Below are 18,601 nucleotides of genomic sequence, written 5' to 3'. Positions count from 1 at the left end.
ACAGATTATTTGCCAAAGACTTGAAGCCAAAGCCAGGAATGGATTTGAAAAGAGGAGAAATCTCAGGCTTTTCTTTATGACCTGATATCTGTGTAAAGTCTTTATCTGGCTTTGGCTTTAAATCTTTGGCAGATAATCTTTCTGTGTAAATGGACTCTAATAGCACCATGTAATAGACTTAATCAAGAAACAATTAATGAGGTAGGTGCTCAATTACTATTATGGTGCGTTTACACAGACAGATTTATCTGACAGATCTTTGAAGCCAAAACCAGGAACAGACTATAGACAGGGAAAAGATCATAAAGGAAAGACAGATTTCTCCTGTTTTCAAATCCATTCCTGACTTTGGCTTCAAAAATCTGTCAGATAAATCTCTCTGTGTAAACGCACCATTACACAGAGCAATAATCTGCCGAATCAGGCCAATTCGGCGGATTAATGATTACTGTAATAAGACAACAGTCCGCTGGACGCACATCTCTTAGTGTAATAGCAATGCATGGCTGACAGCTGATGACTGTGTAAAAAAAATACAAAACTTTATACATACCTGTCCATGCCTACTCAGTGTTTTTCTAGCTTCTGCCCACTACCCACCGACACTTCTGAGGCAGTCTCTGAAGTGACCGGCTCAGTAGTGGAAGGCCAACACTATATAAACAGCCCACAGCCTAGTATCAATGATACTCTTTCAGAGGATGCCCAAGCTGTGAAGAACATGTCCGCTATCTTCCAGAAACAGCACCACTCTAGTCTCTAGTTTGGGGGTTTTTTCCCACCCAAACTGGAGACAAAAGTAATGCTGTTTCTGGAGGAAAGCAGACATGTTTTTGTAATCCTTTAATCTGCCCTGCATATAAAACCTGTATGCCTCACTATGTGTCATGTTGTATCCAGGCCTAAGGCCCAATAGGCTACCAGAGACATCTTTTTAATTGTAGTTTTCCCCAATAAATGTATCCCTTTGCTGTAATATTGTAATCACCTTACATATATCATCATTCCATTCAGGGACGTAGCTAGGATTCATGGGGCCCCATAGCAAAAAAACTGTATGGGGGCCCCCTCCCCTACACACACACATATATATATATATATATATATATATATATATATATATATATATATATATATATATATATATATATATAGCTTAACCCTTTATTTACTGCAGTGTGTAAGTGACCCAGTGTTCTCTTACATGCTGCAACACAAAAATTGCTCTTTCCTTCTACTCCTGCACTGATAACCTCTGACCTCTGTGTTCCTGCAGAGGTCAGGGGTTATCAGAGTACAATGGGTCACTTACACACTGCAGTAAATAAGCGGTTTAGCAAAAGGACACTTATCTTCTCTGGGCCCCCTCCCTCTACGGGCCCCATAGCAACCGCCTTCCCTGCCTCTATGGTAGCTACGCCACGGATTCCATTCACTTATTAAGTTTAATTGGATTCCAACAACTTCTTTGTGTGTTTTTTGTTTAGTGTATTAGGAGCTGGATCATTGTGTTATATCTCCTTACAGGGGCCAGAGACCTTGATGATACAGTTCCACTTGCAGACTCTGCTTTATGTTACAGTGTATTATACTCATGAGCTGCACTCACTATTCTTCTGCTAGGCTCACTGTGTACATAATTTCATTAATATTAAAACCAATACAGTAAGAGTAAACCATTTAATACAATCTATTTCTTGGCAGCTTGGTTACAGATGATTGTGGCACTGGGAGGAAGTCTGATTTCTTTCCTCTGACTGAGGGCGGTGGTGATGGAGCAATAACTGAAGCACAGTTGGGAGCCGGTGTGATAAAGTCATGATACTTGAGGTTGTCAGATAGCTGGAGATTCCCTGAGAATTCTCAACAATCAGATTTCATTCTCCAGAGGTTAAAGCGTTAATCATTCAGATCAGAGATCAGTCCCTGAGGAAGGCGACACACTGCCGGACACACTTAAGTTCCAGTGTCATTGTTCTCCAGCTAGTGGAGGGACGCTGGCCAGTGAGCCAATAATACGACTGTAAATCTTGATGCCGTGAAGGAAAATGTCTTCATTTAAATACTCATTGTGATCATGAAGCAAAATTGGGGTATTGTTCATGGGGGAGAAGCCCAATGCATCAAATCCAGCCTGTGAACGGGAAAAGTTTCAACTCATTCTCATCTGTGACAAATATGATGTGGTCGCAACAATTATGTGCATATACATGAGAACATTTAAATTTAAAGGGGATAGTCCAGAGATTTTTTTTTTAATCAGCTCATGTCAGAAAATTAACCAGATTTGTAAATTTCTATTAAAATAAACACAAACCTTCCAGTACTTATCAGCTGCTATACATCATGCAGGAAGTGGTATATTCTTTCCAATCTGACATGATGTTCTTGCAAGAGATGTTCTCGATGGTTTGCAACTGCTCTGGATAGTCCCAGAGATGGACAGAGGTTGCATCAGAGAACGTCATGTCAGACTAGTAAGAATACACCACTTCCTGCAGGACATACACCTAAAAAAAAAAATGTACAAATCTGTATAACTTTCTGCCACTAATTGATTTGAAAAGTTTTTTTTTTCCCTCTGGAGTGCCCCTTTAGTATAGTGTTGTGATGCCATCACTGATAATACAACCTATCCATTCACTACAGAGCAGGAGTGAGAGGATGCTGCCCATCTGTTCACTAGAGAGCTGCAGTGACATCACTGAAGATCCAGCTGTGGCGACATACAGGTAAGCAATAGATCAACTCACTGTTCTTATATAGCGGCTGTCAGTGGCAGCAGGGAAGATTTCAGGCTTCAGCTTCAAACCCCTGAAAAAAAAAAAACCTCTTTTCAATCTTAGGATATAACCACACAGGACCGATTTGCTGTTGATTTTACCAATGGTAAAATGCTCAGGAGAAGTTTACAGTAGCAGGGGTGACAATTATGGCCATGCTCACTCTGTTGCAGTTTTCACTGTTTTCAATGTAACAGGGGTGACATCTCTGCTACAAAATCCGCATCTAATATGTGAGGATCTTGCTTCAGATTTACTAATTTATGAACAGACCCACAATAAAAAAAAATAAAATAATAAAAATCAACCACATATGGACCCACCCTCATATGCACAACTTTTATGACTATGGACTAGAATGTATTATCTAGATAATTCTAGGACCTGTTCCTCTTCCCCCGCCAAAAACTCACATCTCTTTGCAGGGGTCACTGAACGCTTTCCACCAAGGATTGGAGTCCTCTGGGGTTGTCATTTTCTGGTTCATACATTTCTAGAAGACATGAACATATATGAACCAGAGTAAATTCATCACAATGGTGTCACATTCTTCATCTAGAGCCTCTTACTTGATGATACTCAAAGGTGACTTGCTCCCCGGCGGCACGGCACCAGTTCTCTATCTGTAATTCAAACTCCTGCAGGGACATAGGAACCATGGTTAGTGGAGACAAAACAGAGGAAGAGCTCAGAGATCTATGGAGGATTTACCTTTAGGTCCACAGTGGGTGGTATCCGAAGGTCAAACGTTACAGACATCTCAGTGGGGATTACATTGCAGGAAACACCACCATTCACCTTGGTTAAATTTATAGTAGTGACATCTCCAAGTGTCAGGTCAGGGTTGGACTCAAGTCTGCAAAAAAGAAAGACAAATAACTGGACTGAAAGGAGCTATCCCGGTGTCGAGGTGCCTTCCCAAAGAAGGCCTACTGTTGTTGGCTGTTTCCTAATTGAGTTGGAGAATGGGTCCGGATCCCCTCTCCCACACCATGCACTTAGAATGAGGACACAGACTACGTATCTTGCAAACAAGTCTGGTGTGTTCTGCTATCTCTGAGAACCCACCTTTATTTATACAGGAAAAAACCAATGGATATGAATGTAAAATGCAAAGTCATACACTATGCAAGTCATCAACTTCAAAAGAACGGATAACTACAGATATGTTTTGACAGATATGGACATACAATAAGATTAAATGTTCAATTAAAAATTGTTTACATAAGGATGTTGATATTAAAAAATTGTTTACATAAGGATGTTGATACATGAACATTTGTTATCTGCTTAAAAATGTGAATAATAAAATAACATTTATTATCTGCTAGAAACAGGTGGTAGACCAGCTGTGTGTCCTTGAAGTTCAGTCATATAGGAAAGTTCAAAATAAAAAAGATTTTATTTTTCTTCTTATTTCTTTGGATGGATTAACTCATTCCTCTCACCGGCTTAGAAAAACATGGATGCTTCGTTCCAGAAACGGCACCTCTCATGTCCTCAGTTTGGGTCTGGTTTTGTAGTTCAGTTTCATTGATTTGAATGGAGTAGAATTACAATACCACACACAACCTGGGCACAGGGGTGGTGCCATTTTTCTAATCCTGGAAAATCCCTTTAAGACAGACAAATTCAACTCAACACTGACCACTGATAGAAAATGGTCAGGCATGTTGGGTTTTTACCCTAAACCCTCCTAAGGAATCAACACCTAACTATTGCATGAAAGAGTATATTTTTATTAGTATATCTCATTTTTAAAAACATGAAAAGTAGACACACAAAATATAAATATTTCTGGTATAATTCACAGACAATAAAAGCACATCCAGGATATTGAAACACTGGGTGCTGGTGAAAAGCAGGGCACCAATAAAGTAACAAAACTGTAAATGTAAGCAAATATATTTAGAATTAAGACAAGAGGAACAATAGAGCATTGCACCACAACTGGTACAGCATCAATTGCACATATATGTACAATAATAGCATGTCAGGGCAGAGGAAAAGGAAAAGCCCCAAAAGTAAACACAAAGGTGCAGTCACAAGCCAAGATTTAAAAAAAAAAAAAAAAAAAAAAAAAAAAAAAGATGCATAGAAACAAAAACCTACCCTAGAGCCTTACTTAACCAGCACGCAGGTACCCCCTTGACATTTTTATCTTGGGTTGTCACTGTACTCATGTGTTTACTTTTGGGGATTTACCTCTGCCCCAATACATTATTATACATAAAGTTTATGTGCATTTGATGCTGTACCAACTGTGGCCAACTGGTGGGGCTGTTGTAGTGCAATCAGCTCCAGTTGCTCTTGTCTAAATTCAAAATATATTCACTATTTACAGTTTTGTTGCTTTATTGTGCCCTGCTTTTCACAAGCACCCAGTGTATCAATATTAGGGATCTGTTTTTCTTGTATGTTTGGATTATATCAGAAATATATATGTCTACTTGTATATGTTGTTACCATTAAGATCTACTAATAAAAATATCCCATGAAATAGTTTGGTGTTGACTTCTTAGTGGATACAGTTTGTATTTTTACAGCACTTTTTGTCTTTTCTATGTAGGAACAGGGGTACAGCAACCTGTAGGGTGGGCTATATTTACCCTATCCTATTGTTTTGGGAGAGATATGCTAGAGCTGTCTGGCTGCAGCTTATGGCTATGTTCACACAACGTCAAAAATATTGAAAAGGCGGGCGATTTTAAAATTTAAAATAATGTCTGTTTTGATTTAACTGACTGCAATGGCAATGCATTGAAGTCAATAGGAAGACGGACGTCCAATACACACAATGCATTGAATAATGGACGTTTTTGCTGTGGACATCAAAATATCGAACATGATCATTTTTATCGGACATCTTTTGCAAACATGTACTTCATTTACTGCCAAAAATGTGGGCTCGGCTGTCCTGCGGCAGGAACGGGAGCATGAAGCAAGGTAAGCTCTGGTGTGGGATGGGAGAGAGACCACCAGGATGATGTGACATGTAAATCATTCTGGTGGTCCGTCTCCCCTCCCTGCACCTGAGCTGGTAAGGGGATATAAGTGGCAGTGTAGAGCTGGGCACATCGTGCAGGACACTGGTAAGCGGATACTGGGTTCCTGTTCCCCCTCAGCTCCCCGGGGAATGCAGTCACCAGCATCAGCAGGGAGCCCCTGAGGAGAAGCGCCATATGGAGCCAGGTGACAAGTGCTACACTACCAGAGCGGATAGAGAGCAGGATTCGGAAGCACTAAGTGTGCTTTGCGTCCTGCCCTCTATCTGTTCCGGCAGTGTGGCACTTATCACCTGGCTCCATATGGTGCTTCTCCTCATGGACTCCCTGCTAGTGCTGGTGACTCCCCAGGGAGCTGAGGGGACAGAGGAACCCAGTCTCCACCCACCAGTGTCCTGCACAATGTGCCTGGCTCAGCACTGCCCCTTATATCCCCTTACCAGATGGTGACAGCTTCGGTGCAGGGAGGGGAGACAAATCACATGTCACATTTTCCCGGTGGTCTCTCTCCGATCCTGCACCAGAGCTTACCCTGCTTCATGCTCCCGTCCCCACCGCAGCGCAGCCCAGCCCTCTGGCATCATTTTAAGGAGAAGTCCAGGCAAAACCATTTAAAGCTTATTCAAAATAGTCATAACAAATAGCCCCCCCTTTATTTTACCAGGTAATCAGCCCCCCCCCCCTTTATTTTACCAGGTAATCAGCCCCCTTAAATACTGAGTCAGACATTTTGCTTACATTTTTTGGGCAAAAAGTAACCTTACCTTTTCTTCTCCTTTTCTCTGAAGTTGAGGAAACTTGTTATCACAGAGTGCTGTAAAGAAAAAAAGGGACATCAGCAAATGGATTTAAAAAAAAAAAAAAAAAAACACATAAATCACTGACAGGTTGCAAGAGGATCAAAGGTTAACTCACTAATTTAGTGGCAGCTGTATTCTCTATTAAGCGAGAGCCATGTCCAGGATCCCCCTGGCAGTGAACCGTGATCCCTGAGAAATACACACAAAATGTCAGCAGTCATATAGGTATCACCAGGGTCATAATGGTTGTCAGTCAGCTTTCCCACAAACAGATGTAATGTATAAATGGCTATATAAAAGTTTTAAACATCTTGAGAAAGGTCCTTTTACATGGCCCAATATTGGTCTCAAATGTAAAATATGTACAGACTCAAATGAGTGACGATCAGAGAGATCGACGTTTACTTGCAGTGCCACTACAAAAGACAATAAATCATGCAGCCAGGCCGCACAAACAATCCATGTATCATTTGTGCAGCCATTCAAATACATTGTTATTCACTACACATCCCATTTACACAGAGACTTTCGGGCTGATAGCGATATTTTTTACAGCCACACAAAAGATCAAGTCTCTGACACTTTTACACTTAATCCATGTATCAAGCTGGTTGTGCCATTTTATGGCCAGTTTATTTATGCACAACGGTACAAATCTAATGAAAAATCAGATTTTACACTCCAGTTTTCGGACAGGGTTCATAATTTAACAAAACGTGCACCATTCTGATAAATTTGTCAAAAACAGAGATCATAATCTCTTTATGGTAAATGAACCCCAATGATTTTGAGAAGTGGAAAATCCCTTTAAGTTAAAGGACTAGTTAAGGATCTGCAGCAAAAGGACTTACACCACACGCACTTCTCTCCGTAGAAAACACTGAATTCATCTGTGGGGTTTGCAAGACCTGAAAAGGACAATAACCAGGTAAAACAAACGCAGCACATAAGACAACTGGATGGGGAAAAGTTAAAAACTGAAAGAACAAGAACGAAACAAGGAAAAAAACAAAACACATCAGTAACTGGATATCAATATGCACCTTCATCGAGTGTAATTCCAGGATTCAGTGTATGGAATTCCGGTTGGTTTACGAAGATCTCCATCCCCATGTGACCTCCAATTTCCTCATCTGTCACAGAAAAAAAATCATTAACTTATTAAATACCTTTGACACTCCGTATCATATCTTGTGCAGCCAAATCCTGATATATATTCACAGTTCAGTTCTACTGAGTATGCAGGACCCAAACTCATTACTACCCCTGCTGGTTCAGTGTCTGTACAATTAACCTACACTGAAGTACTATATAAAAAGCTACATTTCCCATAATGCAAGGCTGTAATACATGTTACAGGGATTCAGGATGTGTTGGCACAGTGTTGATGGATTCTAAATAGATGTCAGCAGAACTATGAATGAAGCTCTGGATCTGGAGTAGAAGACATTATGTAATTCAGGGTCTGTACATAAGTACATGAGTAAAGCAGAGCAAAAGAAAGAAAAACGAAAAGTCAGGTCTTACCTGGAACCATAGTGAGATGTATGGTGCGTGGGAATTTCTGGCCCTCAGATTTCAGCTGCCGGATAGCTTCTAAATACCTGCAAACCATCAAATGAGCTAAAGTGACAACCTCTCAGTTTATAATACTCGTAATGTGTAAAAGACCGTAGAGGTGTGCCTAATAATCTACAAAATCATTATCATCCATGGCATTAGAATGGCTGTACACATTACAGGCAGACTAGATTTTAGGAGAGCTAAAGGATAACCAATGTGGTGGTCCTTACAGCTTCCAAAGGAGTAGACACCCAACTTTACCATTACATCCTCAGAACTGAAAAAAAAAAAAAATACTATTACAACACAACAGCATTTTTGGCCATCTAGCAGCCGTTTTTTGCACGGCTGTCCTTTTGGTGCCAAAAAGTTGCCATCCAAAAAAAGATGCTGTGTGAACACAGCCTAAGGATGGCTCCTCATGAAGCAGGGGATCTTAGAGGAAGTGCTCCTGAACATCCCACAAACTCCAATCAATCTTCTTACTAGGAACTTACTGTATGGTAACAGATTTCATATCCTGTGTTCCTCTTGCATAGATATTTCCATCTTTATCTTTATGAGCAACAAATGGTGGATATGTCCAGAACTCCTGGAAAAGAACAGAATTTTTATTTCCCCAAACCTATCAAGCATCATCCATGTAGTGCAGCTGCCTTGACCCTACACACCTCAAACACTGGAACTACATCTGTATGGGAATTGAGAATGACAGATTTCAGCTGTGGCTGTGTCCCTCTCCAGGTGAGGATGACTATTGTGCGGCCGGGAGAAAACTAGAAAAAGGAAGACGTAATATGTACATGATGGTAAAGAGCAAAGTAAAAGTCCTTGTGTTAAGGACCTGAATTATAGCTGCTGACTCATGTAGAAAACCTAACTCCAATTCATCCAGCTATATTACCTCTATTGTCTTTTTCTCCAGCCCAATCTCATCCGCCATCTTGAAGAGAAACCGTACAATGCCAGCTGTAACAAACAGCAAGACCATGAAAAGTTTATATGCAAGGATTAAATGCAGTCCAGCATCAATCTGTATATGATGGAAACATGCAGAAAATAAGTCATAGTGGATAGCACTTGCTACTCTGGATTTACCACTTAATAGTTAACCAAAAACTATGGGGTGTGACATTTATTCACACAGAGGGAGCATTAGTACACAGGGTCCGCTCTCTAAGGCTGGGTTATACTGAGAGGTCTTTCTTAGACTTTAACACTGTTGGCCTAATTGAGGATGGGTTGTCACGGTTTGATCAGCGACGGTCCGACCTCCGAGACCCCACACAGAGCATCACAATGATCATCCATCCTCTTCATCATATACAAAGGCAGATCACCCCTATGAACAGCTGTGTCTGGTCCTGCTGCTCATAACTCAAGTCCTGGAAGACACTTTACAGCACTGCTGTTATCTGCTACAGAAAGCCTGGCCCGGCATCCTGATAATTGGCAAATATAAACTCAGCCTTAGCAGCATCAGGATTGTGCTGATATGATAACACAGAACTGGGGAGGAAGGGCTGGACAGTGAGTCCACAAACATCCACCAACGTGTGACATGTGACACCAACATGGCCAACACCAACGGGTAACAGCAACAAAATGGAAGACAATACCTGTTGGCTCAATGAACTGTCCCCAGTGTTACCCTATGGATGTCCCTGGCACCTCTGCAGTCAAGAAATAAAGATGAAACAGTGTGACAGGTTATTGTCATAGTGATCTGGACCTGAGGTGAAAGATAACACACGTGTGCTCACAGGGGTGTCCTGCAGGATCTATCACAACTCCTATAACTGGTTCCTGGGTTAAATGGCCAGTGCAATACTTTGCACACAAAGCCCCATTATTGTATGATGTAGGATAACAGGGGCTCAGGGATTGGGGGGTTACCATAGTCAGGCTGTGGCTGCACACTCTGGATCCTTAGATATTCCCGGAATCTTGTGGTTGACGGGTTCTCAGCCGCTGAATCCATCTGCAAAAGAACAATAACACTGAATAATACTAAATCACAGTGACCTTCCTGTCCTGCCCATACTGATCCGGACTGTACGCTAGGTAATCACAGACTACAGATTAACCACTTTACTGCAAGGAAGGAATATAGACAACTTCAGTCAGCCAGCAGGCATGCACAGACTTGTAGTTCTACAGCAGAGGAGCTGCAGGTTGCGTCACACCATGGAGTCTCTACAAACAGCTTTCACCCTTCACTTTAATGTTTCATTTAAAGATTTGCTTCTTTTTGTTTTGCAACAATGTATCCATGTTACCTCTTCTTGTCACATCCCCCCAGTGTTACCAGCTACAGCTCTGCCAATGCAACAGACTAACATCTGCCAGTCTCACTGAGCAGAGCTCTGCAGACTATCTCATCTGACAGGCAACAACAGCAAATCCCTGTGTCCTCAGAGCAGCGCTCCAGCACTAAGGTGCCAATAATAACATAATAAAGCCCTCCCCACCCTGCTCTGTACCTGCCTTTTCTGTGTCCTTCTCTGTCCCCTTACTTGCTGTAGCAGATCCCAGCTGATCTCTTCCCCCTCTTGCAGTTTGTGCTGAGCAGCTAAGCTTAGGGAAGTATATATAACAGCCTGGTGGCCAGACCTAGCTAATACATCAAGGAACAATCCAACCCAAGTGCAGAACAATGCTGAGTGCAGAGCAATCCATCTGAAGTGCAGCCAGAGATCCTGCTCTTGTGATATGAGTCATTTATAGTAATATAATAACTTCCTGCGCTGTATGATACAAGTGTAATGGTAAATTATAGATATACGTGTAATGGTAAATGATAGCTATATGTGTAATGGTAAATGATAGATATATGTGTAATGGTAAATGATAGATATATGTGTAATGGTAAATGATAGATATATGTGTAATGGTAAATGATAGATATATGTGTAATGGTAAATGATAGATATACATATAATGGTAAATGATAGATACAAGTGTAATGGTACATAATAGATATATACGTGTAATGGTAAATGATAGATAAAAGTGTAATGGTACATAATAGATATATACGTGTAATGGTAAATGATAGATAAAAGTGTAATGGTAAATGATAGATAAAAGTGTAATGGTAAATGATAGATATATGTGTAATGGTAAATGATAGATATACGTGTAATGGTAAATGATAGATATATGTGTAATGGTAAATGATAGATATATGTGTAATGGTAAATGATAGATATATGTGTAATGGTAAATGATAGCTATATGTGTAATGGTAAATGATAGATATACGTGTAATGGTAAATGATAGATATATGTGTAATGGTAAATGATAGATACAAGTGTAATGGTAAATGATAGATACAAGTGTAAAGGTACATGATAGATATATACGTGTAATGGTAAATGATAGATATACATGTAATGGTGATAGATATATGTGTAATGGTAATTGATATATATACGTGTAATGGTAAATAATAGATATACATGTAATGGTAAGTGATATATATATATATATATATATATATATATACACAGTATGTAATGGTAAATAATAGATATACATGTAATGGTAAATTTTATATATATCTATATATATATATATATATATATATATGTGTGTGTGTGTGTAATAGTAAATGATCGATATATTTGTAGTGGTAAATGATAGATATAAGTGTAAGTTTTGTAACAACAGAGAATACATGTAACCCTGTCTGCTAGTCAGCAACGTATGTTCTGTGCACAGTTCACCCTATACTGTATATAGCTGCATACTGTGACAGTCACTGCTTGGTGGTTTATGTACTTTGCTTATTCAGCTGCATTGTGGGCTATTGTGTAAGTGTAAAAAAGTGTGACATCTATAGGCAAATGCATCTCTGGGTTAGAAGGCATGCTAAGAAAGGTAGTCCTGTAGAGACCCATGTCTGGCGTCAGTGCCTGAGGACTAGTATATAGTCCCTAAGTAGTGATGTTATCAGGAGTGATATAACATCATGACAGCAGCTGGATATGTAAGAATAGACTGTATGATAGAATGTTCTTGCCATCATGGTTTCTTCTGGTAAGTGTTTGTGTTGGCTCCTTCTCCAGTTCTAATGAGCTATAAACTCCCCCTCCTGTGGCTGGTCTACGGTCTGCAGCCAAAGTCCATAGTTTGGGCCTGTTAATCTTTATATCTGGGCTTGATCTCAATGCACTATATGTAGGACAAGATACAAACTGCCCTAAAACTGAAAAATGACGCCTAGTTATTTTGTCATGTAAATAAATGAATAGATTGGGGTAATGGTGCATTTACACAGTGAGATTTATCTGGCAGATTTTGGAAGCCAAAGCAAGGAATGGATTTGATAAGAAGAGACATCTCAGTCTTTCCTTTATTACCTATTCCCTGTTTATAGTCTGTTACTGGCTTTGGCTTCAATAATCTGTCAGATATTTCTGTGTAAACACACCAATAGGCTATGTGCACACTGAGCAATTCTCAAGGAATTGTAGCTGAAAGTTTTGAGGCAGAATTCAAGCAGAATTTAAGCCCCCCATTGACTTCTATAGGATTCCTCTAGCAGATCTACAACAGAAAATTCTGCTCGGAAATTCTGCAGTGTGAACAGAGCAGAAAACCCATTGAACACAATGGGACTTTGCTCTGTACATTTTTTACGGGAGGAATTTCAAGCTGAATTTCAAGTTGAATTCCTCGCCTTTTCCTCAGTGTGCACATACCCTTATCCAGGATTATAAAAAGCACAGCTACTTTCTTGCACAGCCATTCCTGTTCCATGGTTGTGTGTGGTATTAAAATTTATCTCCATTCACTTCAATTAAACTGAACAAAACCACACTCAAACTGTGGACAAGAGAGGCGTTTCTGGAAGCAAGCAGCTCTGTTTTCTCAATCTAGATAACGCCTTCAACAGGGGTGTTGCGAAAGATTTAAAGCAACTCTGTACCCACAATCTGACCACCCCAAACACTTGTACCTTCATATAGCTGCTTTTAATCCAAGATCTGTCCTGGTCCGTTCGGCAGGTAATGCAGTTATTGTCCTAAAAAACAACTTTTAAACTGACAGCCCCATGCCCAATCGCCGGGGCTTAGATTGTGTATGCATTAGGCTGGCACAACCTCTCTGTCCCTCCTCATCATTAGAAATGCTATAGGCAGAATGTCTCCTATTCCTCACCTGTGTTAGCCCGGCACATGGGCTGGATCGTTAAGGCACCTGTGTAGTTTTCACTGCAGAGGAATAGGAAAAATGGTGAAGAGGGTGGGGAGTAGGGAGTGAGGGGTGGTGCAAAGTTAGGGCACAGATACTCCAAGCCACGGTCGTTGGGCACAGGGCTGCAAGTTTAAAAGTTGTTTTTTAGGACAATAACTGCATCACCTGCCGAACGTACCTCAGGACAGATCTTGGAAAAGCAGCTATCCAAAGGTACAAGCGGTTTGGAGGGGACAGATTGTGGGTACAGAGTCACTTTAACTTCTTTCATCCATCCAAAGAATGATTAAGTTCATTCTTTGGATGGAGGACAGAATCCGCCCGTGCATAAAATGTAGTCTATGACACGGGCGGAAACGCGTGAGCCCGCCGCAGTCTGCGAGCATGCGCGAGCTGAGAATTCCGCGACGGAGTTTCCGTCAGAATTACTCAGTGTGCACATACCTTAGGCTGGGTTCACACTACGTATATTTCAGTCAGTATTTAGTCAGTATTTTGCAACCTCAACCAGGAGTGGATTGAAAACACAGAAAGGATCTGTTCACACAATGTTGAAATTGAGTGGATGGCCGCCATATAACGGTAAATAGCTGCCATTATTTCAATACAACAGCCGTTGTTTAAAAATAAGTGGCGGCCATCCACTCAGTTTCAACATTGTGTGGACAGAGCCTTTCTGTGTTTTCACTCCTCTCCTGGTTTTAGTTGCAATATGAGGACCACAATACTGACTAAAACATACTGTGAACCCAGCCTAAGGGGACAAACACACACACCGGATCCGCAGTGAGTCCTCTCGCTGCGTATTTTCAGCGAGACTCGCTGCGGATCTCGGCCCTATTCTTTCAATAGCAGACAAAATCGCAGCAGAGATGTACATCCCTGCTGCGATTTTCTCTGCAGCCCGCCCCATTAACCCCCCGGTCGACGGAGATTATACGTTACCGGGTCCCCGCTCCTGCTTGCCTCTGGGCAGGAGCGGGGACCCGGTAATGTATAATCTCCAGCGGCCGGGGGGTTAATGGGGCGGGCTGCAGACAAAATCACAGCAAGGATGTACATCTCTGCTGCGATTTTGTCTGCCATTGAAAGAATAGGGCCGAGATCCGCAGCGAGTCTCGCTGCAAATACGCTCGCTGCGGGTCCGGCAAGTGCGGGTCCGGCAAGTGTGTTTGTCCCCTAAGGGCGCGTTCTCACTACGGAATCCACACAAATAACCTCCGGTGGATTCTGTGCACGCTCCCACTTGAATATGTTAATTCTTTGGATAGACGGCGGATTTCGCTTGAGAACATCATTGATTCTATGGGACAGGCTGTAATTCAAGCAGCAGAGTCCATTATATTCCATAGTGTGCACATACCCTTAGGCTGGGTTCACACTGTTATTGCGGTGTTTTTTAAAATCCATTTAATGAAAGAAATTGATGGAAAAAAGGATGCATTTATTTTCATATGGCGTTTTTTTTCTGGTGTTTTTGTCACCTTGGGGTCCAGCAACTCGATCATGTGATGGCAGAGGAAAAAAAAAAGTCAGGAATTTTGTTCAGTGGGGACCTGGGTGCTGAAACTTCCTAATAATCACTGCAATGAACCAGCAGGTGTGAAGAAGTGAACAGTGTTCTTTGAGACTTTCACCACATTCACATTCCAAGAGTATGATGTATAATGGTTGATGAGTTGTATAGTAGAGGGGTTATTTGTTATCTCAGCAACTCTATGGTTGCCGACAAGCCACTTAAAGGGGTACTCCAGCGAAACTGTTTTTCTTTTAAATCAACTAGTTTCAAAAAGTTATATAGTAATTTGTAATTTACTTCTATTTAGAATATCTCAAGTCCTCCCATACTTATCGTCTGCTGTATGTCCTGCAGGAAATGATGTTTTCTTTTCATTTAGACACAGTGCTCTCTGCTGACATCTCTGTCCGAGACCGGAACTGTCCAAAGCAGGAGAGGTTCTCTATGGGGATTTGCTGCTGCTCTGGACAGTTCCTGTCTCGGAAAGAGGTGGCAGCAGAGAGCACTGTGTCAGACTGAAAAGAAAACAACACTACAAGGAATAATTTACAAATCTATATAACTTTCTGACACCAGTTGATTTAAAAGAGAAAGATTTTTGCTGGACAACCCCTTTAAAGGAGACCTTTCATGCCGGCCACCGCGGCAGGGAGGATCCGACCCCCGAGTAGAGCCCTGGATATTTACCCCCTCCTGCAAGTCCCACCGCGGAAAATTTGCTGCCCGACGGACTGCACGCACGAGATGTAAATGACCAGAGATGAGTTCGACGTCCATAGAAAAATCCCTGGAGCAGTGGGCGGGGGGCGGGCGGCCTCTGCCCAGGTCGCTGGGGTGAAAGGTCTCCTTTAAATATAACTCCTGGCAAACATTATGCAGCCCCCCACCCTTTGGCAAAAACAGAACATCCTGGTTCCATGAGACATCCCTCATACATAAAAAAGGAAATTATGGTGAGCAATGGCAGACGTTTATACAGATCAAGTAGAAGAAACAAAACCATCAGCAAGAAAATCCCAATTAAAGGGCATTTATAATTCTGCAAAGGCTTGTGCTAAGACCTAAAAACCCCTATACTTACCTCCCATCTCAGCCAGTGTTTAGCTTAGCGGCCTGTCACTTCAGAGACTGGCTCAGAAGTTCCAGTGGCGGCTGCAAGGAGCGGGCAGAAGTTAGAAGAACACAGGAAACGTTAACAAGTATGTATGAAGTTTATTATTATTTTCTTTTTACACAATCATCAGCTGTCGGCCGCATATAACTATTACACATCCGCCTGGCAGCCGATGATTTTCAGACACAATCAGCCGAGGATCATTTTAATTGATTGATCGCTGTCTTTGTTAGGGTCCATTTACACGGAAAGAATTTTGGTCACCTGTAATTTTCTTTTCCTGGAGTCCGAAGGCAGCACAATGGGTTAAGTTCAGGATTCCTGGAACAAATCAGAAGAGACTAATTAGCAGTGATTAATAGATCAATTAAGGACCCATAAAACACCAGAAAGACCAGAGACACATCGAGTTATATGCAGCAAATAACAAATTTTTATTGGGAGGGCACTTGTGCTGCCTTCGGACTCCAGAAAAAGAAAATTACAGGCAACCAAATTTCTTTCCTTCCTGGACGTCCTCCGGCAGCACAATGGGATTTAAGAAGCCAAACTAAGGGGGGTAATCTCGTCAGCAGCACACTGGAGCACCCGTCTGCCAAAGGCTATATACTCAGACATGTCTAGCCTGTAGTGGTTCAAGAAGGTTGTAGGGCTTGACCACGTTGCAGCTCGGCATATTTCTTCCAGAGGAACACATCTGGATTCTGCCCATGATGCAGCTGTAGAGCTAGTGGAGTGTGCACGAAGATGAGGAGGAACTTCAAGACCTTCTTGGTTATAGCAGAAAGCGATGGTATCCCGGATTCACCTGGCCAGGGTGGGTTTAGATGCTTTTTCTCCTTCTGAGGATGAAGCGAACAGGAGGAACAGATGTTCCAATTTTCTCACTGTACTGACTCTATCCAGATAGCAGAGTACCGCTCTTCTTACATCCAGAAGAGAAATTGAGGGGTCATCTGATATAAGAGATGGCAGGAAGATCTCCTGGTTGAGGTTGAATGCAGAAGACGCCTTTGGACGGAAACCCGGCAAGGTACGTATTGCCAGCGAGTTACCCAAATCCCTCAGGCATGGATGTCTTGCGGAAAGGGCCTGAAGTTCACTTATTCTCCTCGCTGATGCCATGGCTACTAAGAACAAGGTTTTCCAAGATACATATTTAATATCTGCTTCCTCCAATGGCTCAAACGGGGCATTCATTGGATGCTTCAAGACCACTGTAAGATCCCAAGATGGTATAGGACGACATACTGGTGGTGCTATATTCTTTGCAGCTTTAAAAAATGTACGTACAAGTGGATTGTTGGAAAAGTTCCCATTCAGGTAAGCATTAATTGCAGTGAATTGGAGTTTGAGGGTATTTAACTTCAAACCTTTTTTCAATCCCTCCTGCAGAAAATAGAGAATTGATGGTAGGGAGAGAACAGAGGGAGAGTCCAGCTTTGATGTGAAGATTTTCCACACTCTATCATAGGCCTTCAATGTATTAGGCTTCCTTGCCTTAGAGAGGGTAGCAATAACTTCTTCTGAAAAACCTTCATGGCGCAGCCATCTCAATTCAACAACCAAGCTGTTAATTGCAAACGTTTGAGATCCGGATGGAGCATTCCCCTCTAAAACAGGAGATCTGATTGAAGTGGAAGTCTCCAGAACCTTCCTCTCGATAGAGCCCAAGCGAGCGCGAACCAGGCCCTGCAGGGCCAGAATAGAATGATCAGTAATGCTTTGGCTTTCTCGTGTTTCACTTTCTCAAATACTCTCTGAATCAGAGGGATGGGGGATAGGCATATACGAACATCGTGCTCCAACATATGGACATCCCGTCCAGGACCCACGGATTGTGGTGTCTCGACAGAGAACAAAACTTCTGGAGTTTTGCATTCAAGCTGGTGGCGAAGACATCTATCTCTGGATACCCCAACTTCTGAGTGATCTGGGAGGAGACTTTGGGATTGAGGCTCCATTCCCCTGGAAGCAGGGCATGTCTGCTCAACATATCCGCCTTCACATTCAGATGACCTCTGATGTGTACTGCCGAGATGCCTGACAGATTCTTCTCTGCCCAGTGGAAAAGTCGCCTGCACTCCGACATCAGTGTGGACGATCTTGTGCCTCCTTGTTTCCTTATGTAGAAAACTGTTGCCATGTTGTCGCTCTGAACTAGAACTTCTCTGTGAAGAAGAAGCAGATGGAAGTGTATCAAGGCTAGTCTGACTGCCAGGAGCTCCCTCCAATTCGAGGACATCACCTTCTCTTGGGGGGACCAAGGCCGCTGGACCCAGCTGTTCCCTACATGCGCACCCCAAGCCCAAGAGGAGGCATCTGTTGTGAGTGTTATCCTCTTCTGAGGAAGAAGAGATACACCAGCCAGAAGACGGTCTGGATGTAGCCACCAGCGAAGATCTTGTCTCGTTTGATTGGAGATGAACAGTTGGTTGTCTAGAGTGTATGATGTCCGGTTCCAGACTGATAGAATGTTGTCCTGGAGTCCTCTTGTGTGGAAACGAGCCCATTTCACAGCATCTATGGCCGACGTTAGGCAACCCAAAGTCAGATGAGCTAGTTGAGCTTGGAGAAGAGCGTTGGAATCTGCTTTTATGAGCCAGTCGTCCAA

At 42.1% G+C, this 18,601-nt stretch overlaps 1 protein-coding gene across 4 annotated transcripts; it reads right to left on the bottom strand.

The window, feature by feature from the left end:
- Positions 1 to 1,666: 1,666 nt before the first annotated feature.
- LOC138788574 (aminoacylase-1-like) lies at positions 1,667 to 10,747 on the bottom strand. Of its 4 annotated transcripts, none has more exons than XM_069966596.1 (15): positions 10,668 to 10,747; positions 10,048 to 10,132; positions 9,056 to 9,120; positions 8,823 to 8,927; positions 8,649 to 8,743; positions 8,116 to 8,192; positions 7,632 to 7,721; positions 7,440 to 7,496; positions 6,704 to 6,777; positions 6,553 to 6,602; positions 3,495 to 3,639; positions 3,353 to 3,421; positions 3,197 to 3,276; positions 2,754 to 2,814; positions 1,667 to 2,134 (listed from the first exon to the last, which is right to left on the bottom strand). In XM_069966596.1, exons 2-15 carry the CDS (start codon positions 10,130 to 10,132, stop codon positions 1,970 to 1,972), a joined length of 1,218 nt encoding a protein of 405 aa, XP_069822697.1. In that variant the 5' UTR covers positions 10,668 to 10,747; the 3' UTR covers positions 1,667 to 1,969. The 4 variants fall into 4 exon arrangements, with proteins under 4 accessions (XP_069822697.1, XP_069822699.1, XP_069822696.1 ...); XM_069966598.1 differs by having other exon boundaries at positions 10,635 to 10,738; XM_069966595.1 differs by having other exon boundaries at positions 10,639 to 10,722.
- Positions 10,748 to 18,601: the final 7,854 nt, after the last annotated feature.

This window comes from Dendropsophus ebraccatus, chromosome 4, assembly GCF_027789765.1.
Source record: "Dendropsophus ebraccatus isolate aDenEbr1 chromosome 4, aDenEbr1.pat, whole genome shotgun sequence".
Lineage (NCBI taxonomy): Eukaryota > Metazoa > Chordata > Amphibia > Anura > Hylidae > Dendropsophus > Dendropsophus ebraccatus.
The sequence above is the reverse complement of the archived record's forward strand: the minus strand, read 5'-3'. Positions and strand labels throughout refer to the sequence as shown.

What these genes read in the sequence shown, in the direction of transcription:
- LOC138788574 (XM_069966596.1), bottom strand. Translation starts at nt 10,132, where the DNA reads ATGGATTCAGCGGCTGAGAACCCGTCAACCACAAGATTCCGGGAATAT. An exon ending in GCAGCCACAGCCTGACTATG is followed by an intron (nt 9,121 to 10,047) that starts GTAACCCCCCAA and finishes TGTTTGTTACAG; the next exon opens with CTGGCATTGTACGGTTTCTC. An exon ending in ACAGCCGCTATATAAGAACA is followed by an intron (nt 2,135 to 2,753) that starts GTGAGTTGATCT and finishes TCCCGTTCACAG; the next exon opens with GCTGGATTTGATGCATTGGG.